The 26,775-nt window shown below is 37.4% G+C and overlaps 1 protein-coding gene across 1 annotated transcript in view; it reads right to left on the bottom strand.

The window, feature by feature from the left end:
- The window catches only part of LOC105471250 (maltase-glucoamylase 2 (putative)), a 96,471-nt gene extending 88,749 nt beyond the window's left edge, over positions 1–7,722 (bottom strand). Inside the window, exons 1-6 of the mRNA XM_071094122.1 lie at positions 7,534–7,722; positions 5,656–5,779; positions 5,105–5,214; positions 4,648–4,802; positions 3,146–3,317; positions 625–724 (exon numbers count right to left, since the gene is read on the bottom strand). Coding sequence (XP_070950223.1) covers positions 625–724; positions 3,146–3,317; positions 4,648–4,802; positions 5,105–5,214; positions 5,656–5,779; positions 7,534–7,722 — 850 coding nt within the window. The remainder of the gene's footprint in view (positions 1–624; positions 725–3,145; positions 3,318–4,647; positions 4,803–5,104; positions 5,215–5,655; positions 5,780–7,533) is intronic.
- Between the last annotated feature and the right edge of the window lie 19,053 nt (positions 7,723–26,775).

Genomic DNA, 26,775 nt, shown 5'->3' on the forward strand with positions numbered 1-26,775 from the left:
TATTTAATGTGTAAGACACCAATGAAGACTTGAGTTTGTTTGTTTTTTTTAAGAGAAAGAAGAACAAATTTTATTTTAACCTAGCCACATACAAATACAAGCTTCTGGGTTTTGTGAGTGGCTTCACCCAAAAAACCTTTTAAAAATTTTATTAGATGAGTTTGACTACAACTAAATATTTAAAAATAAGTAAAAATGCTTATTGGAGTACCATTAATCCAGAAGCTGGAGGAGGAAGATTTGGAGGGGAAAAGGGTGGCTGGGCTATGAGAAAGAGCCTACAAAACACAACCTTGTTGCCTACAGGCAGAAAGTACAATTTACACGTTGAAATCTACAGGTATTTTTGGAATGCATCTATCAGTGGATCCTATTTTCTATGGACTATAAGGGGAAACATTGTATCAAAGAAGACCCTTGCAGTGGTTTTCAATGAAAATAATGTCAAGTATGACCTGGATTTGTAGACAGGTTAACCTACTTTCAGGTTCCAGTTTCAGCAAAAGTATTGTAGGTTCAAAATGCTTTCTGTTCAACAGTGATCTCACCATAAAAGTAAGTTTTTCTAAAAGCAGAATCCTAAAACATATTCCTACCTACAGAAGACAAAAAGATGCTTCCTACCCATGGCATTACTGTTCATCAGAAAAACTCCAAAAGAGGAGCCACTGGCGTCTTCAAGGCACAAGAAGAATGTATGAGCTCCATACAGATTAATCATGTCCTGTCAGCAAAACAGAAGAACAGTAATAGTGTTATGTGTTAAGAAAGTTTTCATTCACCCTAAAATAAATTCAAAAGCCATCTATAACATATACTTGGTCAACACTTCATGTAGTATAACATTGTATCAAAAAGGCATTGAAATGATATTATCAACTGGAAAATGAATAAACAGAATACGGTATAGCTATACAATAGAATTCCATTCAACAATAATAAAATAATCATACACACTACAACATAAATAAACCTTGAAAGTGTTATGCTAAGGGAAAGAAACTGACACAAACAACCATATATTGTATGATTTCATTGATATGAAATATCTAGAAAAGTCAAATCTATAGGGACAGAAAGTAGGTTAGTATTTGGCTCGGGCTGAAGCAAGCTCTGGAGTTTAAGTCTCAAAGGGCAGAAAGGATCCTATTGCGGTGATGCCAAAGTTATAGAACTGGATTATGACGATGCTTGCACAACTCAGTATATGTGCTCAAAGTCATTGAATTGCACACTTAAAACAGATGAATTTTATGGCCTATACATTATAACTCAATCAAGTTATTTTGTAAACATATTTGCTATGATGTATACCAAAATATTAGCAGAAAGTGATGGTATTATGAGTAATTTTGAATTTTTTATGCCTAGTTGTATTTTCTAATGTTTCTGTAGTTAACATATAATACTTAAGTGGAAAAAAAGCTTAAAACTAATAAAAAGAGAAAGAAAAAATATTTAAATCTGTGACAAAGCTGTGATGAGCACTGATACAAGAAGAGATAATGTGAGTGTGTATGTGTGTGTGTGTGTGTGTGTGTGTGTGTGTGTGTGTGTGTGTATAACTCTAAGTGCCTTAAGAATAAAAGAAGTTGAGATCAGAATACGGAGAATGTTTTACAAGCTCCCTGTGTGACAGTATCATCATCTTAGCCACAGCATAAGGCAATAATACTGATAATGGTAAATACCAGGAGAGGGGGAAAAAAGAATCAACATAATTTGCAAAATTAAGAAGACCAATAAGCCTAGACTAGATGTAAAATTATAGCCAGGAAAACTAATGGCATGACACTTGGATAGCATACAGACAAAATTTTTAAAATACATTTTAAAGAAAGAAAAAAGCAGGAGAAAAAGAAAAGAAAAAAGAAAGGAAGAAAAACAGGAAGGGTAGAAGGCATTACATCTAATTTGTGACTACAATTTAGGAATGTCAGCTATAGAAAGTCAAACATAGTACGATTCATAGTTTTCAATATTTGCCAGGGTCCTTGACCAAACACTTATTACATGTGTTGGCCATTGCTTTTTTGTCTTTGCTCTGCTCTGCAAGGTCACTCCCTCCATTGTATCAGATGCTGTTAGCTAGGCTACAGGTTGATGTGCTACTTGCTTTGTTCATCTTCTGCCAAATATGAATTGCAAAATGTCAGCTCTCTGTCTCCCTTGCACCATACTTCAGCTTGCGGCTCTTGCACAGATCCAAGAAATATCATCAGCACCATGGAGGCTTCAAGACATGCTCTACAAACCTACGTGACTCAAAGCGTTGTCCATGGAACAATACCTCCTCAAATCCTTTGTTATCAGTCAACCGCAAGACAAGTACAAAAACCAAAAGTCAAAGTTTAGAAATTCTTTCCTAGTAATTGAAAAGGGTAATATTTTATGTCTGTTCAACTGAAAATTTAGGCTTTTTTGGTATGTCTTTGGATTTTTTATTTCATTTTTTCAGTAATATATTTTAATTGTATTTTACAGAAGTATTGCCCATGCTGGATTTTTTACTTTTTTTTTTTTTAAAGAAACTAGTCCTTCACTCCAGATAAGCTGAGAGGCACTAATCTAGAGCAGTCCTTCTCCCACTTTAATATGAATGTGAGTCACCGAGGGATCTTGTAAAAATGCAGATTTGGATCCAGTGGGTCTGGGCTATGACTTGAGATTCTGCATTTCTAACAACCTCCCAGGTGATGCCAACGCTGACGTCTCTGAAACATACTTTCACTAGCAAACACCTAGAACAGTATGAAAGCTGTCAAGAGACATTTTTAGTCCACTGAGTTCTACTGAGCATGGCGCCTACTGAAGCCCTCATTTCCTCAGTTATTAAACCAATACATAGTAATTTGGCAGAAGTATACTAGGTTCTAATATAATCATGAAATTATATTTCCCATTAAAAATGAAGTTTGTTTAAAAAAAATGCTACATTTCAAATTTGCTAGAAAATTTCTAATTTATTTTTTTATTTCTAATATTGCTATATTCTTGAATTTATAAGTCTCAAGAACAAATATTCCTCAACACTAACACATCTAAAATGATCGAAGTAAGATAGATGTATTCCCGCAGGCTACTTTTAGGAAAAGAGGAGGGTATCCCTTACTGTAGGCGATACTGAGGAGGAAAGTCACCTCACCTTGGTGGGGGTGGCATCCCGGGTGAAGATGGGCCAGGTCTTCCAGGTCATGTTGTGGCGGTACTGCTGGTGCACATGTTCTCCCAGCCCATACACATTGGCACTGGGTAGTCGGAAAGACAGTTGCAGGTACTGCTGGGCAAACTGGAGGGGCCCGATGCTAGTGTCCAACCTGGGCCGTAGGGTAAGTAGAGCAAGCATCACCAAAAAACACTCTTTCCTCTGCTAGAAAGCTATCTTTCCTTTCCACATACACTTAGACCTCTGTTGTTTCATGTGTTATCAATTTTCACACTACCTTTGAAGGCCTTTCTAGGGCACCTCTGGTTCTTTGATTCGAGAGGAAGACAGCATTAGTGGCAGGATGCCAGGAGCTCAGGTTGGACAATTGGGGAAAGAGAGCAGAGTTGACTTCATATTTAATGTGCGTCTACTACATTCCAGGCACCACTCTGGGTGTTTTATAAACAACGTCTCATTACCCCTAGCAAAAGTGGATATTTTGAGTCCCTTTTTTTGGTCAAGGAAACTGATACTGTTAAGAAGAGGTATTTTGTCTGATATATAACACAGTTGACTTACTGGTACCAGGATGTGAATACTGGTTTTACTGACACTAATACTTCTATTTACTCCAGTACAGTTTGTGAATTAAGCTCAAATTGTTGGTCACTGCTTGATAGCAAAATTCACAGTGAATAATAATTTAAAATAATAGACAATGAAGTTTGAGTTCCAGTATGAATAATAATTTAAAACAATAAAATCCCCTATTTTACAACATATGTAAGCCAGAAGTATATTTCTGTGTATATATAAATATATTATATTATACAACTAGATAAATATATTAAATATACTACATATTTAAATATATAAATATATATTATTGAATTTTATATAAATATTTAGATAAATAAAAATATATTATGCAAAATATATATTTATATTCAATATATTGATGTATATTAACATATATTAAATATTTATATTAAATATAAATTAATGTTTACTAAATATATTAAATATTTATATTACTATAATGTTTATTAAATACATTCTAATACATTAAATATTTACATTAAATCTAAATTAATGTATATTAAATATATATTAAACATTTATATTTAATATAAACATATAAATATGTGTAAATATATTCAATGTATAAATATGACATATTTGTATATTAAATACATATGTTATATATTATATTTAAAATATATTAATTTATATATATTTATATATGATTTAAATATATCTATATATTGTATATAATTATATAATTTAGCAAGCATTTTAGTATTACATTTTAGTATTCTGTTTTACGAGCATGATAGGCTAACACTGTTATTTTACAGCAAGCTCTTTGACATTTTTCTGATATTCAAACATTTTCTCTAGTTGTACTTAAATATTTAACTGCCCACCCACAGTAAATCAGAATGAGTAATATCAGAACTGTGTGTTCAAAGATGCACCAAGAGGGTTGAAAAGCTCACAAGACTTTTCTGTTGCTTGTCCTCATTATTTTGATGCTGAAAGGTTTATCAGTAACCTCCACATAATAGGTCAAATTGGAGGCATCAGCAGTCCCATCAACCAGCCTAATATTTTCATGGGAAACTTCATAGCGTATGTTATTATAGTCAGTGATCTGTCAAAATAAAAACAGAAGGGACAACTGCAGATAAGACCACTTCCTTGTAGACAGAGCTATAAAAGACATTCCATCTCAAATAGCACCCCATGAGAATAGCTTCTAATTCTTGACATTGTGGCTCCTGATTTGTGAAGTCACCCAATTACGTGTGCCCCATCAGATAAAAATTAGCCTGCCCATCCCATCCAGAGATTCCTGCAGAGAGGAAGAGAAGTACCTTCTGCTTCCACACTTCAAGCCCAATGTGGACACACTGCTTTCTTCAAAATGTATTTAGCAGTCACTCCCAAACCAACCTTAAAATGAAACCGATTGGATGTCTGATATTCAGCTGTGAAAAGGGTGGTGACGACATCATTTCCAAACAGAGATGGGGACGGCAACCTTTTCAACTGGGCAGTAAATCCTATGGGTGGCAAGATAGGGGGAGAGAAAGAGAAGGAGACTAACTTTTAGGGGTTTTTGTTTGTTTGTTTTTATTTTGAGATGGAGTCTTGCCCTGTAGCCCAGGCTGGAGTGTAAGGTGTGATCTTGGCTCACTGCAACGTCCACCTCCCAGGTTCAAACGATTCTCCTGCCTCTGCCTCCCGAGTAGCTGGAATGACAGTCACCTGCCACCATGCTCAGCTAATTTTTGTATTTTTAGTAGAGATGGGGTTTCATCACATTGATGGGCTGGTCTTGAACTCCTGACCTCATGATCCACCTGCGTCGGCCTCTCAAAGTGCTTGGATTACAGGCGTGAGCCACCGTGCCCGCCTGACTTTTACCTTTTATTTTACTTTGCAGTTGATGTATCTGGGCCATAAGGAGTTGTTCCCAGGCACAACATCAGGGCAGTGCTCACCTGTGCTTGTATTTGTATGGCCATTGCTGGCTTCATAGCCCCAGTTACAGGGGAAGAAGCACCTAGGGACATTGGCATCCTCCACAGGTGACCAGCAGCACTTATATTGCCATCTGCAGATATCCTGTAACAATGACACAGAGTTAGCAGTATATAAACTGAGGGAAGGAAAGTATTACCTATTTATTTATAATCCATTTTATTCCAAGGAGAATTTAAGATAGGTTATAATTACATTCACTAATTTATTTGTTCTTTATTTATTCATGCATCTATCCAACTGTCCAATATATATTTATTATCTACCAGACATGGAACTGATAATACAGATAAACAAGACAGAGCCTGTGCCCTCAGCAAACTTACTGTCTAGTGGCAAATCCATACAATTAGAAAAGCAATTACATACAGCATGATGATATGAGGTCTCCACCAAGTGTGTCCAGGAGCTGAGGGAACACACGGTCACTGTACCCAGCCTAGTAGGCTTGGAGTGGGGTAGGGAGAGCTTCCAGGTAAGTGAAAGGTAAGTGAAAGGTAACTCCCGTCATGAAGCACTAGGGGAGGTTAGATAGAGCAACAGTATTCCCAGCTGAGAAGGCAGCAATGCATGACAGACTCTGAAAAACCACACATTTCTTGTGCTGAAAACATTGAGTATGAGAATGAAGCTGGAAATCACATAGTATTTTTATTAGGAGTGGGTTGGAAGCCAGACCAAGAAGTTTGGACTTTCCCATGAGAAAGAGTCATGCAAGTGGCTAACAACACAGCAAAAAAAGAAATGCATTTCCAAAAAGTAAGCAAAGGGAAGCTAAGAAACTTAGAGATGATTAAAATAAAACTAGGACAGAGGGCAACATAGAAATTCACAATGTCTCTACTATGTCCAAGGCAAAAACAAATCACATGTGGTTCTTTCTCAGAGTGGCTTGATTATAAATATTTTTTGGTGTTATTTAGCAAGATTTATTTTGTAAAGGTCTTATAATTTTCACATTAATTTACATAAAATTATTTTGTTATGATAAATAAAACAAATGGCAACTGAGACCAATGTGTTAGAATAAACATAGGCATTCACCTTCCTCACCTAACTAAACTTACATGAAATGACAGAAGTGATTTTAAGAAAAACATTACAAATCTGTTTATAACACAGCAAAATAAAATGCAGTGTGGCAATTCAGAAATTCAATTACAATTGAATTTCTTTCTTTTTTTTTTTTTTTTTGAGACAGAGTTTCATTCTTGTTGCCCAGTCTGGAGTGCAATGGTGTAGTCTCGGCTCACTGCAATCTTCACCTCCTGAGTTCAAGTGATTCTACTGCCTCAGTCTCACAAGTAGCTGGGATTACAGGCTTCTACCACCACACCTGGCTAAGTTTTGTATTTTTAGTAGAGACAGGGTTTCACCATGTTGGCCAGGCTAGTCTTGAACTCCTGACTTCAGGTGATCCACCCACCTCAGCCTCCCAAAGTGCTGGGATTACCGACGTGAGTCATCGTGCCTGGCCTACAATTGAATTTCAATTATAATTACAACTACAGTTGGAGTTCCATTACAATTCAAGGTGAGATTTAGGTGGGTACACAGAGTCAAATCATGTCATTCTGCACCTGGCCCCTCTCAGATCTCATGTCCTCACATTTCAAAACATAATCATGCCCTTCCAATAGTCCCTTAAAGTTTTAACTCATTCCAGTGTTAATCCAAAAATACAAGTACAAATTCTTATCTGAGACAAGGCAAGTCTCTTTAGCCTATGAGCCTGTACAATCAAAAGCAATCAGTTTCTTCCTAGATACAATGGGGTACAGGCATTGGGTAAATATACCCATTCCGAATGGAGAAATTGATCAAAATGAAGGGGTTACAGGCCCCATGCAAGTCTGAAATCCAACGCGGCAGTCAAAGCCTAAAGCTCTGAAATAATCTCCTTTGACTCCATTTCTCACATCCAGGTCCTGCTGATGTGAGAGGTGGGCTCCCACAGCCTTGAGCAGCTCTGTGTCTGTGGCTCTGCAGGTACAGCCACCTTCCTGGCTGCTTTCATGAGCTGGCATTGAGTATCTGTGGCTTTTCCAGGCACACACTGCAAGCTGTCCGTGGACCTACCATTCCGGGAGTTGGAGGACAGTGGCTCTCTTCTCACAACTTCACTAGGCTGAGCCCCAGTGGAGACGCTGTGTGGGGACTCTGACCCCACATTTCCCTTCCACACTGCCCTAGCAGAGGATCTCCATAAGGATTCTACCCATGCAGAAAACTTGTGCCTGGACATCCAGGCATTTCCACACATCCTCTGAAATCTACGTAGAGGTTCCTATACCTCGATTCTTGACTTCTGTGCACCCACGGGCTCAACACCATGTAGAAGCAGCCAAGACGAGGGGCTTACACCCTCTGAAGCCACGGCCTGAGCTGTACCTTGGCCCCTTTTAGCCATGGCTGGAGCTGCTGGGACACAGAACACCAAGTCCCTAGGCTGCACACAGCAGGGGGATCCTGGGCCCAGCCCATGAAACCATTTTTCCCTCCTGGGCCTCCTTGCCTGTGATGGGAGGAGCTGCTGTGAAGACCTCTGACATGCCCTGGAGACATTTCCCCATTGTCTTGGCAATTAATATTTGGCTCCTTGTTACTTATGCAAATTTCTGTAGCTGGCTTGAATTTCTCCTCAGAAAATAGGCTTTTCTTTTCTATTGCATCATCAGGCTGCACATTTTCTGAACTGTTATGCTCTGCTTTCCTTTTAAACATAAGTTCCAATTCCAAACCATATCTTTGTGAATACATAAGCTGAATGCCTTTTATAGCACCCGAGTTACCTCTTAAACACTTTGCTGCTTAGAAATTTCTTCTGCCAGATACCCTAAATCATCTCTCTCAAGTTCAAAGTTCCACAGATCTCTAGGGCAGAGGTGAAATGCCACCAGTCTCTTTGATAAAACATAGCAAGAATCACCTTTATTCTAGTTCCCAACAAGTTCTTCATCTCCATCTGAGACAAGCAGCATTTGGTCAAAGTCATTCAACAAGTCTCAAGGAAGTGCCAAACTTTCCCACATCTTCCTGTCCTCTTCTGAGCCCTTCAAACTGTTCCAACCTCAGCTTGTTACCCAATTCCAAAGTCGCTTCCACATTTTCAGGTATCTTTACAGCAACACCCCACTACCTGGTACCAATTTACTGTATTAGTCAGTTCTCATGCTGCTAATAAAGACATTCCCAAGACTGTGTAATTTATAAAGGAAAGACATTTAATGGACTCACAGTTCCAAATGGCTGGGGAGGCCTCACAATCATGGTGGAAGATGAAGGAAGTACAATGGGATGTCTTACATGGTGGCAGGCAAGAGAGCTTGTGCAGGGGAAGTCCCCTTTATAAAACCATCAGATCTCATGAGCCTTATTCACTACCATAAGAACAGTATGGGGGAAACCGCCCCACAATTCAATTATCTCCACCTGGCCCCTTGACACATTGGGAGTATTAAAATTCAAGGTGAGATTTGGGTGGGGACACAGAGTCAAACCATCATTTCCATTTAAAAAAAAACAATGAGGAATGTGTAATGTTAAGATTTAGAACAACAAGATTTAAAGCTCCTTAATATTTGAACTGAATTACAAAAGAAAACAATGAAAGAGAAGTGTTATGAAAAAACTTTAAAAATCAAATTTCAAATATCCCAGAAAATAATATTAAAAAAATAAAGAAATGGAAAATATGAAAGAAAGAGTAGGTGAAGTGACTGACAGACTCAGACAGCAGCACTCAACTAAGAGCATTCCAGAAGGAGAAAGGAGAAGACAGATGAGGGAAAGAAAAGCAAATCAAATGTCATGGATCATGAACAACTCAATGTACAAACCAAGATACTAGAAAAGTACAAAATAAACCCACAAAAAGTGCATAAGATAATAAAAACAAAAGCAGTAATTATAAACTAGAATGTTCTGGTAACAAACTGAAAAAGCGCAGTCCAAATAAACAAGTAAACAAAAACATATAGGCCCATTTCACTTAAAAAACATAGATGTGCAAAATATCAATAAAATATTAGCAATTTGAATTCATTCATATATTAAAAGAATTAATACACAATATATGAATAGGTCTTATTAAGCAAAAGTTAGAATGGTTCCAAATTAAGAAATATTTTAATGTAATTCACGACACTGACGAAAGAAAATCATATGGTAATCTCAATGGAAGCAGTCTATTTTAAAAATATAATGTGGTAAATTTAAATGCCTTAAATTTAAAAAGCAAGTTGGAAAACTATATAGAATAATCAAATTTTTGTTAAAACAAAACAAATATATAGATGCAAAAGCTTATAAAGATCAAGAGAAGGATATACACTAAGCTACTGATTTGATTCTGGGTGATTCTGGGGGGGTAATTTGGAGATAGGAAGCTTTCTCATTTTATTCTCTACATAACTATAATGTCTGAATCTTTCCTGTTAAAGGACTGTGTTCAATGTAGATTGTGACACCAAAAATGAGAATATATCACAACACTACTCATTCGAAAAAGGCATAGTGCTGATAAGTATTTTAGATGCTAACATCTGATGTCATTTTCCTGAAAAGCCACAATGTAAATATAACTTAAGTCAGTGCTTCACACTTATTATAAACAAAGTAATTACATTATAACCATACAATCTTTGTAAATGTACTTATTAATTCTCCATAGATCTAATTGACATTCCTGTCTCAGTCTCTCTCTTCAGATAATAAAAAGGGCTGGAGGGATCAGTGAAGAAAGAATTTGGGGGTCTGGATGGCCTGTGGATAGTTGATTTTCCTAAGGCAGACATGAAGTACCTCTGCTCCCTCTGAAACTGGGGTCAGTGTAATTTAAAAGGTCAGCTCCATTGTCATAAATTGTTTCAAAGTCCACAGACCTCTATAAAAAGCAATAAACATTTAGGTAAGCGGTCTGCCCTAACACCCCTCCTTCAGTTTTCAACCATTACCAATATCCCAGACACCAAAGGTCAAACCCCAGAGGCAATTACTACTCAATCTTTCAGTCCCCGTGTATCTTCCACACGGATTTAGAATGGAGACAGGGAGACTTGTGAGTCTCCACTATAGTCCAGGCATGAGTTACAGTAACACAGACGCTAATGAACTGATGCCTGGGATATAGCAGTTGATTCACAACAAATCTCCCTGTCTCTGTTCTTTCTGTCGCACCAAACTTGAGTATTCTTCAGTTATCTTCCAAATAGATGTTATGTCATTTTTCATTAGAAATTGTTAATTAATATAATTTAAAAATTAACAATTAACTTGGAAATTGTCTAGTACAACTTCCATTTGATGCAGGGATTTCTTCAATAGAGTCTCTGATAGATGCTTAAAATCTGTAAATGGTATGTAACCAACTTCTTCCAAAACCAGGAAATTCCATTTCTATAATTAGTATTTTATTGCAATGTTATTTATTAGGTTTAGTTAAAATCAGTCTCCAGGAAGTTCCATTTTCTAAAACCTACTATAGCTGCATGTTGCCTTTCGGATAAACTGTCTCAAACTATATTGACAATTTAGAAAGAAAAGAGAATCTTATAACCTATGAGTTAAAAGACATGGAAGAAAATGGAATGCACATTGGAAAAAACTTCCAACTGTTATTATTTGCAGGTAACATTATCATATCAGAAAAAGCAAACGTCTACAAACTAGGACAATTAATAGGTAAATTTAAGATTTCTGGTTACAAGATCAGTATTCAAAAATCAGTTTTAAATCTATATATCAACAACAGAGAAACAGAAAATTAAAATTTAAGAATAAGACTTGAATAGAATCAAATAGAAAAAAAGTAGCAAAAACATGTGCAAAAGCTCTCTATCAAAAATTTCAAAACTAAAATCTCAGTGCATAGAAAGATAAATACCATGTTTAGGAATTGAAATATTCACCCTTGTAAAGATAGTAATTTTCCCAAATTTAACCTGTAAATTTTATGCAATCACAATAAAATTTCTAGTAAGTTTTGTGAGAAAACTGGCAGGCTGGTATGAGAGACACTAAAATTAAAATGTATTCAGAAACCTAAAGGGCAAAGAATAAGCTAGGCAATCTTGAGGAAAAGTAAGAATGATTTGGAGGACTTCTATAACCATACATTAAGACCTATCATAAAGCAATAGTAATTAAGGCAGTACAGTATTGGCAAAAGAACAAACTAATAACTCAACGAAATGCATTCCAGAAGCAGATCCATACCTATAAAGACATAATTTACAGTAAAGTTGCCACTAAAATGCAGAGGGAAAAAGATCGTCAGTTCAATAAGTGGTGACGGATCGATTAAAAATTCAAGAAAAAAAATGTTTCTGGGCCAGGTGCAGTGGCTCGCAGCACTTTGGGAGGCTGAGGTGAGCGAATCACAAGGTCAGGAGTTCAAGACCAGCCTTACCAAAATGGTGAAACCCCCATCTCTACTAAAAATACAAAAAATTAGCTGGACATGATGACGGGTGCTTGTAATCCCAGCTACTCAGGAAGCTGAGGTGGGAGAATCGCTTGAACCTGGGAGTGGAGGTTGCAGTGAGCCGAGATCGCGCCACTGCACTCCAGCCTGTAGACAGCAAGACTCCATCTCACACAAAAACAAAAGTGTCTGAACTCTTTACTGATACCATATACAAAAATCAGTACTATATTCATAAAAGATCTAAATTTGAAAGATAAAACAATAATGCTTTTAAGGGAAAGATAGTAATATATTTTTCTGACCTGGGAGTAGGCAAGAATTACTAAATAGAATATGAAATGAATCAACCACTGAAAAAGTGATAAAGTGAACTATTTTAAAATTATGAACTATTTGTCATCAACAGTCGCCATTAAGAGAGTTAAAAGACAAATAATAGACTAAGATATATGTCTAACAAAGGATTTGTATCCAGAATACATAAATAACTACTACAAAGCAAGAAAAAAGATGAACAGTTTAAATTAAAAATACATTTCATAAATATGATTACCAACTAGCCAATAAGCATTTCTAAAGATATTTAACCTTATTAGTCAAGAGAAACATGAAAATTAAAACCATAGAATGGTTAAATTGAAAAAGGAGAAAACACCAAGCGTTGATTAGGATGTAGAGCAAATGAACTCCTATATACTACTGAAAGAAATGCAAATTGATACAAATACTTTGAAAAATGATGTTGCAGTGTCAGTTAAAGTTTAACATGTACATATCCTATAGACTGGAGGTTCCATCCTTAGGTATAGAGCCAATAAAAATTCTTCCAACTGTTCACCCAAAGACACCCAAAAATTTGATGTAAATTTTTTTGAGTCGTGCTGTTCATAGCAGCACGACTCAAAAAAAACTCTAGATGAAAACTCACAAACGACTATCAAGAATAGGGTGGATACAGAAAAAAAAAAAAAATATATATATATATATATATATACACACACACACCCCTAATAGGCTAAATCTCATAAAATTAATTTTAATTTTGAGGTTGGGCACAGTGGCTCACCCCTGTAATTCTAGCACTTTGGGAGGCCAAAGGGGGTGGATCACAAGGTCAAGAGACCATTCTGGCCAATAAGGTGAAACCCCATCTCTACTAAAAATACAAAAATTAGTTGGGCATGGTGGTGCATGCCTGTAGTCCCAGCTACTCAGAAGGCTGAGGCAGGAGAATCGCTTGAACCGGGGAGGTAGAGGTTGCAGTGAGCCAAGATCGCACCAGTGCACTCCAGTCTGGCGACTGAGCGAGATTCCGTCCAAAAAAAAAAAAAGACATATTTAATAGAACTTGAAGTTTACAAATTTGAAAATATGGATGAAGTGGACACCATCCTACTATATGCCAAGAGAAGAATGGTTAAACTATGGCATACTCATATAATGGAATATCACTCAATGATACAAGGAATTATCTAATATTTGCAACAATAAAGATGAATCTCAAAAATGTGCTGAATGAAAGAGGCTTTACACTACACTGTATGATTCCATTCATATGAAGTTCTGCAACAAGCAAAACTAAACTAAGGTGGAGATAAATCATCAGTGATTACCTGTTAAGGGGTACAAGTCGGAATAACTATTGGGAAATGTCGTAAGATAACTTTCTGTAGTGATGGTAATATTCTGTACCTTTGGGTATAGAATGGTTTAGCTTACACATGTATAGACATCTGCCATAATTCAACAAATGTGCACCAAAGAATTGTGCAAAATGTATTAATAACAACTCTTCGTATGTGCGTTGTATATAAGTGTAATATCTGAAGATAAATAATTATAATCAAACTTTGGACTGTAGCCAATAATATACATGGTGAGAAATTTATGAAAAAGTGAACTGGTTTCTAGAACTTACTTTCAAATGCATAGAAATCAGATAGTTTAACAGATGAATGAAGTGTGGGATAAGTGATAAACATGAGAAAGCAAAGTAAAATACTAATGGTGAAATTTAAGTGGTAGGTAATGGGTATTATTGTAAACTTATTTCAGTCTTTCCATATGTTTGAAAAGTTCAATACAAAATTGTTGGAAAAAATCCATTTTCCATTTCTTTTTAAAAAAAAGTTAAAGTAAGAATATAAAGGTGGTTGCTAATATATATCAATAAAACAATTCTCTTAAGCCAGTAGCTAACTTTGTGCTTGATACTTTGACCACGAATTTCCATTAAAGTCAAGCACAAAATAAGGGTTGCCAACCATCATCACTTTAATTATATTATTCTGCAAGAAATAGACAATACAATTAGACATATGAATGTATAAGATAATATTAATACAAAGAAAAATTATCCTTATTTTAGTATAATGTAATTCTATACTTAATATCCAGAGAAGGGACTACAAAAATATTTTTTATAAACAATAGGAGATTTAACTTGATCAATTATATAATAAATAGAAATAAATATACTGTATAAACAATATAAAGTAAAAATAATAAATATAAAGTAATAGCAAGAAAAGAAGCATTATAATAAAAGAAGCACAACTTACAAAATATAATGGATTATATTTACAATAGAAACCAAGGATGTGAAATACCTAGGAAAAACATCATAATTCTTATGCAACAAAACATATAAGAGAAACATAAAACTCAGTTAAGAAATATATGTACACATGGGTTGGGCGCGGTGGCTCACACCTGTAAGCCCAGCATTTTGGGTGGCCGAGGCGGTGGATCACCTGTGGTCAGGAGTTCGAGGCCAGCCTGGCCAACACGGTGAAACCCCGTTTCTACTAAAAATACAAAAATTAGCTGGGCGTGGTGGTAGGCACCTGTAATCCCATCTACTCAGGAGGCTGAGGCACAAGAATTGCTTGAACCTGGGAGGCAGAGGTTGCAGTGAGCCAAGATCCGTGCCACTGCACTCCAGCCTGGTGACAAAGTGAGACTCTGTCTCAAAAAAAAGAAAAGAAAGAATTATATGTATGTATGAAAAGAACTGAAATGGAGATACTTTCTAAGTTTTTATAACAAGAAGATTCAAATCTATCAAAATGTCAATATTGTTTAAAATTTAACTGAAATTCAATACTGTCCTAATTAATATCTCAAGAAGATATTTAATTTAGAATATGGGGCAAATAAATAAAATTTAAATATATAAATACATACAACCTTTATGAAAAAGTCCCAAGCCACAACTAATCAGCGTTCAAGTAGCTGATATTTTATGGAAGCTACTCAGGGAGAAAACCTGTGTTCTTTAGTACATATTCACTGGGGCCTCTATTGCCAGTAACATAATTCCAGAGGGCGCTTGTTGTAGCAAGTTGCCTGAGTTCTGTAAGTGACTCAACCAGTGACTCAGGTAAATGCTAATCTATTTTCTATCACTATGGATTTCTCTATTTGCATGTGCTTAATGGCCTCTATTCTCAAAGAATACATAGTCTAGCCCACAAACTTTTAACCTTTCTACCACAATCCTTGGAATCACACGTAAAGTACCTTTAGTAGCACCTGTAATCTCCCTCCACTTTGGACTTTATAATCCACAGGTTAACATTCTTGTTAGCTTTTCCTACTCTTCCTTTTTCTCAAACACTGCTTCCCTCACGATCTTAATATTGTTATTTTAATAAGGTAAGAAAGAAAGAACTCCAAACAAATCAGAGGCCCAGAAGCCATGCCACCCCCGCCCTTTCCCCACTTCACATATTCATCTCTTTTCAATAACACCCCGTAGGCCACCAAAAGCGATCTTATTTCTCTGACCTCGGTCACCTCCTGGTCAGGTATGCAGTCTATCCTTTCCGAGTGGGGAATATCTGGGCACTCTGGAGTAAATGAAGTATCTGCATAGGAATTAAAGGATAAAGTTGAAAATGTGTAGTGTAATCACAGCTCCAGGAAGGAAGCCAGCAAAGTTACAGACTTTCAGTCAATTCTGCACACAACAGATCACCAGTAGCTGGTATCTACATTTGCATACAATGTTTAACACTTCTCCAAGCTGGTATCTATATTTGCATATGATGTTTAACACTTCTCCAAGGTTAAACACGTTTATTTCTACTTTGTTTGCTTTTTATACAGATACAATTTGTATACCATAAAATTCATCCTCTTAAAGTATATGTCAATGGTTTTTAGTTAAGAAGTTGTACAACCTATGACCACTATCGAATTCCAGAACAATTTCATCACCCCAAAAAGAAATGACATTCCCATGTTCTCCCAGTTCCTCCCAGTCCCTGGTAAACACTCATCTATTTTCTATCACTATGGATTTGCCTATTCTGAACATTTCCTATAAAAAGACTTTTTCTTTAGTCTTTAAAATTTTTTCTTTAAAATTTGTGGCCTTTTGTGTCTGGCTCCTTTCACCTGGTCTACGGTTTTGCAGGTTAATCCATGTTGTAGTATGTATCAGTGCTTCATTGCTTTTAATGGCTGAATCACATTTTGTGTGTGTGGATATACCACATTTTGTTTATCTATCCATCGGTTCATGTACATTTGGGTTGTTTCTACTTTTTGAGCATTATACATAATTCTGCCGTGAGCATTCAAAAGTTTTTCTATGAACTATGTTTTCAGGTCTCTTGGTTATATATCTAGAAGTGGAATTGTTAGGTCATATGATTAACTCTATCTTTAGCTTTCCGAGGAACTGACAAAGTTTTCCAAAGTAACCACACCATTTTGCATTCCCATTAGCCATGTAGAACAATTCCAGTTTCTCTGTAACCTCAGCAACACTTGTTTTTATCTGTTTTTAATTACAGTCATCCTAGTGGGTGTGAAAGCGATATGTTATTGTTTTGACTTGCGCTTCCCAAATAACTGATGATGTTGAATATACTTCCATGGGTTTAGTGGCCATTTATAGATTTCCTTGGGATAAATGTCTATTTAAATGTTTTACTCATTTAGAAACCTTTTTTTAAAAAAATTTGGATTTGTAGTATTTCTTTATACATCCTAAGAGAATATATTATCTTATATTCCAATGTATTATGTTAGAATGTATAAAGAAATATATTTGCAAATGATGTATCTGATAAGGGCCTAACATCAGATATGTTATCTGCAGATATGTCCCCTGAATCTGTGGATTGTTGTTCACATTCTTGATAGTTTTCTTCAAAGTGTGCTTCAAAGCACAAAGTTTTTTTCAATTTTGATGAAGTCCAATTTGCCTATTTTTTTCTTTGGTTGCTGTGCTTTGGGTATCGTCTAAGAAGCTGTTGTCTAATCCAAGGTCACAGACATTTTTATTTATGCTTTCTTAGAGTTTTATAGTTTTGGCCCTTATATTTAGGTTTTTGATAAATTTTGAGTTAATGTTTATATATGCTGTCAGGTAGGGATCCAACATTATTTTTGTTGTTGTTGTTACCAGGGAAGACCTGATTAAATAGCTGGGAAAGTCTTTTTTCTTACTGTTTTTTCTTTAGTCTCTTATATATAGGCACAGCTGCTTAAAGACACCAGATGACTCAGGCTACATATCAGGAAGATACTATTGGCCTCATTGGAAACAAACACCTTCACTCAACATTAGCTATTCTTACTTTAGCCTTTATCAAATTTGTGGAATCTTCTCCCCATAACAACAGCAGAAGTAGGACTGGCTCATGGACTCCATGAACCATCTGAAATCTAGAATTTCATCAGAATTTGGAGGAAACAGTTACTGTGGGCATTAGCAGGTGTCCGTTAATGCTTTTGTTTTGATTCAAAACAAAGCCCCCAAATATATTCACTATCACTATCTTTATGGCTTTACATTTGTATGTGTATATATGTATATATTTCAGTAAAAATTTGTCTTAAAACTGGATTCCGGCAATATGCAACAACATGGATGAACCTTGAGGACATTATGCAAAGTGAATTAAGCCAGTCACAAAAGGACAAATACTCTGGGATTCCACTTAAATAAACTATCTAAAATAGTCAAACTCATAGAGGCAAAGAAGAGAATGGTGGTTGTCAGGAGTTAGGGGAAACAGGGATTGCAGAGTTGCTAATCCCCATGTATAACATTTCAGTTATGCAAGATGAATAAGTTCCAGAAATCTGATGTACAACATCGTTTCAATAGATAACAATACTGTCTTATACACTTAAAAATCCAGTAAGAGGGTAGATGTTATGTTCACTGTTCTTACCACAATAAAAACAAATTGATTTTAAAGCCCCCCTTTCAACCCATGGAAATACATCTTCAAAAAAGAAAAAAAAAAAAAAAACCCAGAGAAAAGTTCAGTATGTAAGACAGTTAAAAGCATAACTACTCTGCATAAATCAGAATGTAGTTTAGGGTGAATGCAAGTGTGAAGATCTAGTTTTATATCAAATAAAAGAAACCAATTATTCATATACACTGGATAGCAATCTTATGAGACTTGCAATCTAAAAAATGTTTTAGAGGAGAGAAGTAGGAATAAGCTCAAAATGGCTTATATCAATGGTTTTCAGATCATCTTTCAAAGTTATAAATAGTCCCTAGAAAGTGTCTTAATGTTTACTGTGGAGAGAGATGAAAAGAGATGGAGCAGGTAGGGTTCTACTATCAGGACAGCTTCTTTTCACTGTAGGCTCAATTCACATCTATAAAGTGAGTTTGTCACGCAGAACAAAGCCCAAATTCAGCTTTACTGAAAATACATTTTTGAATTACATACATTTTATTATTTAGAGTACAATATGTGCTTGAAAGAGAAGGCATTCTGTTTGATGCTTCTGGGTGTCTGAGAGAGAGAGCGAGAGAGACAGATAGACAGATAGAACAGTTTCAAAGGCACCTATGAAGAAATTATAGCTATGTATGTTGGTATAACCAAGCCAACTTAATGTAATCTCCCTGTAACCTTTGTTTCCTTTTCCATAATATAATGGGGCTGGAGGCACTGTTACCTTAACAGTCCTTTCTCATTGAAGGCAGTATGACTTCATGACTCTGGGTTGAAGGGCAGGCATCTAGTGAGCCTAATTTTGCATCTTGTTAAAATTGCACCAAATGGGGCTTGGGAGACCCTAAATATCACTACCATTCAGGGTTTCAGTGCAGAAAAAGAACACTTATCTTTTGGAGTTTAACTTAAACTAATTGGGGATGTGAATTTTGAATACTGCAATGTAGTGGCATATTGAAAAGTAAAAGAATAAAATAATCTCTTTGGCATTTAGAGGGGACTTCCTTTACCCAGCCTTCCAACCCACAAGCATCTCCTTTACCTGAAGGTTCCTCCAACACAAGAAGCAGCAAGAGGATATCTATGACCACCACAATTAGGCAGAAGATGATCAGAAGGACTTCCAATACACTGAGCTTCCTTGCCATCTAGATAGACACAGATAATTGGGTTAAAACAAATCACAAAGCCCCACCAATCTAAGAGGATACATAATCATTGTGATTGTGAAATTGTTTGCAAGATGTGGTTGTTTGCAAGATGACCTTGATTATCAGCATCCTCTTTACATAATCTAAAGATTATTTGTTTCCATTTATCAGTGTCCCTAATTAACTCTAGCTTTACATCCAACACCTGTAAAGCCCTTGACTTTTTTGCATGCAGAGGAATTGAGGATTGTCCAAGGAAAAGTATATCAGGCATGAAGAACTGAAGGGAAAATGTTGTGGAATAACACACAGAAGATAGATGAGGGGCTGAAGTAGCTCACAAAATCCTTTAGATGTCACTTTGATCTTCACATCCACCTAATGTAGTAGACAGGAAGGTATGCTCAGGGAGAGAGAAAATAGCAAAGCTTGAATCTAAGTCTTCCTCTTTCAACTGCCCTAGGGATGATGCTGAAGTCACTGTTGAGGCTGTTTAAACATCACTGACATTCTTAAGGATCTGGTAGCAAAAACATCCTGATGCCCAGGATGAGGCTTGCTGGTATGTTCACACCACACAACTCACAGAAATTTGGTGGATCCCAGTAACCCTGAAGATCATTTACTGACCCAAAATTTAAAATATTTTCTATATTGGAGGATGTACTGAACTGGGAATCAAAGGGCTTGAATTCTTGTCCTGATTTTCTTACTAACAGATGGGCTATTTACCTATTTGGACCTGTATTTCTTCATCCACAAAAATGAGATCAGACACTGGATGTGTTCTCGTTTTTCTGCTCTGATTACAGTAAATCTAACATTATTACATGTCTCGCAGATCCATGACAGCCCTCAGCTGCCATGCCTTCATTGCCATTCCATCTCCATCATCCCCAAAAGTTAGCTAGCCCCTGGAATTTATCATCCTCAGAACTGTTCCACTTTTGAAATTGTAAATTCATATGTAAATGAGCAATGTCCTTTTACTATCTCATTGTCTTACTTTATTTTATTTATTTATTTATTTATTTATTTATTTTGAGACAGAGTTTTGCTCTCGTTGCTCAGGCTGGCACAATCTCAACTCACCGCAACCTCTGCCTCCTGGGTTCAAGCGATTCTCCTGCCTCAGCCTCCCGAGTAGCTGGGATTACAGGTATGTGTCCTGTAATCCCAGCTAATGTCCTGCTAATTTTGTATTTTTAGTAGAGACAAGGTTTCTCCATGTTGGTCAGGCTGGTCTTGAACTCCTGACCTCAGGTGATCTGCCCACCTCTGCCTCCCAAAGTGCTGGGATTACAGACGTGACCCACTACACCCGGCCTGTCTTACTTTATTTTAACAAAGTATTTTATCACATCAAGGCTACTGTTACCTTTCCATTTCCTTTTAATCTCCTAGCTCTTCCTAGCTGTTAGCCTGAAAAGACCTAGGCCTCAGTGTTGATGATTTCACTTCTCATTGCTCTCATCTTCCTTGTTCCCTATCTGCTAACGGAATCTGCAGGATGAAACTATCCGTCCAAACATCTGCCTCTGTGCTGACACACCCAGCTCAAGGGAGATGCCACTGAGGCTCATAATCTCCTAAATAAACTGGGCCTGCAAGCCAACTGATGGTCTTGACAGTGCCTCTCACTTTTCACAGCAGTAATTTTTATTTTATTTTATTTTATTTTATTTTTTTGGAGATGGAGTCTCACCCTGGGAGTGCAGGGGCATGATTTCAACTCGCTGTGACCTCCACCTCCCAGGTTCAAGGGATTCTCCTGTCTCAGCTTCCTGAGTAGCTGGGACTACAGGTGCGTGCCACTACGTCTGGCTAATTTTTTGTATTTTTAGTCGAGATGGGGTTTCACCATGTTAGCGAGTCTGATCTCAAATTCCTGACCTCAAATGATCCACCCACCTCGGCCTCCCAAAGTGCTGGGATTACAGGCGTGAGCCACTGTGCCTGGCCTCGTAGCAGTAATTTAAAAAATTGATCCTTCTATCCTTCTTTTCAGGCCTGACCGCTATTACCTACACTCTTATTCTCATACAATATCATCGCTGATATAAAATAGAAAGTAACCATTTTGCAGAAACTACTCCATCTCTCTGCTTCTCAACCCAAGCTTTTCCACAAAAGGTTATTCACATCTATGTAAATTCTTACTTTTCCCCCTCTATTCTCAGTGAAACAGTTTTTCCTCTTCTTGTGTAAGTATAATCCTTGCATTTATTGTCTAGATCTCACAGCTGTTGAATTTCTCAAAAATCTTATTCTGCCAATTATCTCTTCTTTTCTTGCAGAATCAATTTCACTCTCTGAGTATTTTTTCTTCATAAATATACCCCACATCACCTCAAACTCTGTTAATGACTCTGTGTGCTTCTCCAGGTAACATAATAACTTTCTTTTTCCTTTCATAGCTAATCCTCCAGAATGATAATTCCACACTTTCTATATTCCCTTCTTCATATTGTCTTGGCTGTTTTCTGCATTCCACTGGAAATGCTCCCACCAAGGTTACCAGTGACATGGTAGCTGAATACAATGGAAACTGTCTTGACCACTTAACCACTTCCTCCTCCATGAACCTTTCCACCTATGGATTCCTTGATAGGAATCTTGGCTTTCCACCTATATTTCTGGCTTATCTTCAATATTCTTTGTAGTCTCCTATTTCTTTTCTTCTTCTTCTTTTTTTTTTTTTTTTTTGAGACGTAGTCTCGCTCTGTTGCCCAGGCTGGTTCTCGGCCTGATCTCGCTTGATGGCACGATCTCGGCTCACTACAACCTCTGTCTCCCAGGTTCAAGCGATTTTCCGGCTTCAGGTCCCCAAGTAGCTGGGACCTGCCATCATGCCCGGCTGATTTTTCTATTTTTGTAGAGACGGGGTTTCATCATGTTGGCCAGGATGGTCTTGAACTCCTAACCTCAGGTGATCTGCCTGCCTTGGCCTCCCAAAGTACTGGGATTACAGGCATGAGCCACCACACTCGGCCCTATTTCATTAAATGTCGATGTCCCCCAAATTCTGATATAGGTTTCTTTTTAAAACTATGCACACTCCTTGAACAATCTCCACCCCTCATGTGACTTTATGTGACATGTGATGGCAATCCAATCTGTATTTCTAGCCCAGGGATTTAGATTCATATATTAAACTGCCTGTTGGATGTCCCACAGATTCAACCAAATTTAACATGTTTAAACCTGAAATCATCTCTCCCCACACTTCAGTCCCAGTTCCTACCAATTTGGCCAAATTATTTGTTCCTCAAATAATTAATAACTTGAGGAATAGAATCACATTAAAAAAAAAAAAAACCACCTAGGAATCTTTTTTTAATTCCTCTCATTCTGTTAGTTCTCACAGCCATTTACCAGTTCAGTCAGACTACTTTTCCGGTATCTTTGGGTCATTACCCAAGTGACCAGCACAAACAGGGTCATTTGGATCTCCTATATTCAAGCTTTTAGTGGATCTTTGAATAAACCAAAAACCCTTTAGCTTTGTGATCAAAGGTCTTCATGGCACCTCCTAACCCCAGCTGCTCAGCCTCTCCTCTCCCCATATTCCCACCATACTAAACCAGCACTTACGCAGCAACAAGCTATTAAATATAAGTCAACGGGGACAAAGAATGTTCTCTCTCTTGTTTTTATGTTTATTTTGCCTCTCCTCTTACTTTACATTTCCCTGTATCCTTGCTCTTCTCAACTCCTCCCCAATGCCATGACCATTTCTACAAATATTTTATATAGGTATATAGCTTCAATTTTTAATTACAGTAACCTTTAGGTTAATGCGTAATAATTCCATAAAAGAAGCAGTTGAATATTGAAATAGAGGTAAGGAACTAGGATCTACAGGTAATTTGACAACAGGCCTTTAGGAAAAACCCTTAACCCTTGGAGACTTGAGGTTTGGGATTAAAATTGGGGTTTATTAACTATTCTTTACTATTTACTTAAATTAATCAGTTTTCTCTCTTTTAGTCTAAATTATTTAAAAGATATACTCTAATCCCCATAAAATATATATTGTATTACTGTATTCTATAAAATCCCTGCATTGAAGCTGATCAGACAGATATCACGATTTCCATTTTACAGATGAATATTAAGGAATTTTGTCTAGTCACGGTTAGTGGTGGAACTGAGACAAACACTAAGAGCCGCTACTTTTTAAACTAGTACTTGAATACTCTCTCCACAATGTGCCCTAGGCTGCAGAGCTTAAAGACTTAGAGGATCGGTCTCCAATGGTGGAATTTCAGGTAGTGAAAGAAGTATGAAGGACCTACCCTGAGAGAGCTATGGTATCAAACTTCATTTCTTATACATACAGCCCACAACTCAATACCACACAAACGCATTATTCATCAATTGGTCTCTTTCTCCAAGTATTATTTCTCTCTACAGGGAGACTTTTTTCTTTCTAGCCTGTAAAAATCAGCAGCAGGGACCCACTCCACAGCTCCTCAATCCTCCTGAGGGAGCAGGTTCAGCACCTTAGCTCAGGAAGTTCAGGAACACTGGGAATAACCCTAGGTATTTTCCTGCCTTAGGAGCTATTGCCATTCAGACAGAGGACAGGATGGGGGTTCCGAAAGGTAGAAATTCTTCCCTACTTAGAAACCCTTCCTGCCCAAAGCTGGGAGGAATTCACCTTCCTCCAAATCCATGCCATCTTGAGATAGTTTCCAGAAGGATCCCAACTGTTTCCTCTGTCCTTAATTTCTCCCAGTGAGAGAGGAGGATCTCACACCAGACCTCCCCGAACCTGTCCTCCAAACACTGACAACACACACACACACACACACACACACACACACACACACACACACATCTCTCCTCTCCATCAACTGTCTCATCCTCACTCCTCATCTTTTATGGAAAAGGAAGAAAATATTAAGTCCAGGAGAAAAACATGGGCATCCAGATCACTTAACAGAGCAGCAGACAGAAAATCACACAAAGAGAAAGGGACCCCCCTGCCCTTGTTCAAAGCACTGCTTGCATGGAGAAGCGTACTCACCGCATCACCTTTTTTCTATGCTGTGTCTCTCCCTCAGCGATTCATAGGAAGCACTGAGCAAAGGTAACTGGGCCGAGGTAGCCAGCTTCTGCCACGATTAATTTATTGCCTATAAAGTTGACAGTAACTGGAGGAGGGGAGTGCATATTCCAATAGATCATAAAAGAACCCTTGCTCTCCATGTGACATAGAATGAAAGCTCCTTTTGTTAATAAAAGGGGAAGGTGGTGTTTTTTCTAATCATTGGCCCTCCTCTGTATCCCTGTTCATACCTGATTACTTTGATTGTCAAGTTATGCTTCCTCATCTGTACATGTAGCCTAAAGGGCTCAAGAGCTAGGGTCTTGTCTATCTTCTTCACTGTTGTATCTCCTGTGCTTAGCACTCTGCCCAATATCTATAGTTCTTTTTAAATGTATAGCTATTTATTTAATAGGTAAGTGAAAGAAGGATTAGCTCTCGGTTCATCACTTTGTTCTTTTCTCCATTTTCATCCTCCAGAGTTCTCTTGGTATAACTCAGCTTTTCATTAATTCAAATGATCCTTTCCACCAATTATTCTAAATAGTGAAGCACCATTAAGGTAGAAATTATGCAAACCTGTCCGGGCGCAGTGGGTCACACCTGTAATCCCAGCACTTTGGGAGGCCAAGGCGGGTAGATCACCTGAGGTCAGGAGTTCGAGACCAGCCTGGCCAATGTGGTAAAACCCTGTCCCTACAGCTAGGCGTGATGGCAGGCGGCTGTAATCCCAGCTACCCAGGAGGCTGAGGCAGGAGAATCGCTTGAACTCGGGAGGCGGAGGTTGCAGTGAGCTGAGATTGCCCCATTGCACTCCAGCCTGGGCAACAAGAGCAAAGCTCCATTTCAAAAAATAAAAATAAAAAAGAAAGAAAGTATACACACCTAAAATGGGAAGACGCCTCTAGTGGATATTTGTCATATTCTTTGATGGCTCAGCATCTTTCAAAACTTCTTGCTAAGATGGGGGAGGTGGGGAGGGAGACAAGGGTTGAAACACTATCTACTCACTACCTAGGTGACAGGTTCAATCACACCCCAAACCTCAGCATCCCACACAATATACCCTTGAAACAAACCTGTATATGTGCACCCTGAATCATAGACCTTGAATCTAAAATAAAAGTTGAAAAAAAATTATAAACAGAGGATCCTTAAAAGGACAAAAAAAAAAAAACAAAAAAAAACAAAAACAAAAACCTCTTACTTAAATCAACTTAAGGAATTTTTCTCCAAATCCTGCCTCCCCAAAGAAACAGCTGGAAATTCTCTTTCACAGCCTCTCTTTCACCCAAGGTAGAGGCAAGTGACTGGAGCTTTGTGAATGAGATATTCCCTTGAGTGACTTACATCCAGAAGAAGGTGTAGATAAGGAGGTACCATGTAAAACCTAGGATGTTGGAAAGATAGCTCGTTTCAGAGGCAGCGGGGACAAGAGACCTAGGGGCATCCTATGCTCAGTATTTGGGGTTGCAAGCTGCCAGATATGTGCTCAGGGCAGTGGCAGTAGAAACCCCTACAGGGTAACCTGGGGTTTGTCCTTAGCCACATGGCCTACAAACCTGACTCTCTAGTCCTACTGGAGTTTCAATGAGTCACCAATATCTTTTTAAAAGTTTTCTTAAGCTAGCTAAAGTGGATTTTTTAATTGACATATAATTTCCAAGCCATAAGATTCACTCTTTTAAAGTATACAATTCAGTGTTTTTTTAAAAAAAAATTACAAAATTCTGAAACTATCACCACTATCTAATTCCAGAATATTTTTGTCACACCCCCAGAAAAATAATTAGTGGTCACTCTCCATTCCCATCTCCCCCTGTTTCTGCAGCCGCTAACCTACTTTCTGTCCTTATGGATTTGCCTATTGTGAACATTTCATATAAATGCAGTCATACAATATGTGGCCATCTGTGTCTGGCTTCTTTTACTTGGCATAATATTTTCAAAGTTCATCAATGCCATTTCAGGTATCAGTGTTTGTTCCTTTCCATGTCTGGATAGTATCCCCTGCATGGATAGACCACATTTGGTTTATCCATGTATCAGTTGATATACATCTAGGTTGTTGATACTTTTTGCCTGTTATGAACAATGCTGCTACGAGCTGGCATGTTTTTTTAAAATTCTGCCTGGAACATACCTAGGAGTGGAATCACAGGTCATGTGATAAGTCTTTAACTTTTTGAAGGACTACAAAACTGCTTTCTAATGTGGCAGCATCATTTTAC

The sequence above is a fragment of the Macaca nemestrina genome, chromosome 4 (assembly GCF_043159975.1).
Source record: "Macaca nemestrina isolate mMacNem1 chromosome 4, mMacNem.hap1, whole genome shotgun sequence".
In the NCBI taxonomy this organism is placed as follows: Eukaryota; Metazoa; Chordata; class Mammalia; order Primates; family Cercopithecidae; genus Macaca; species Macaca nemestrina.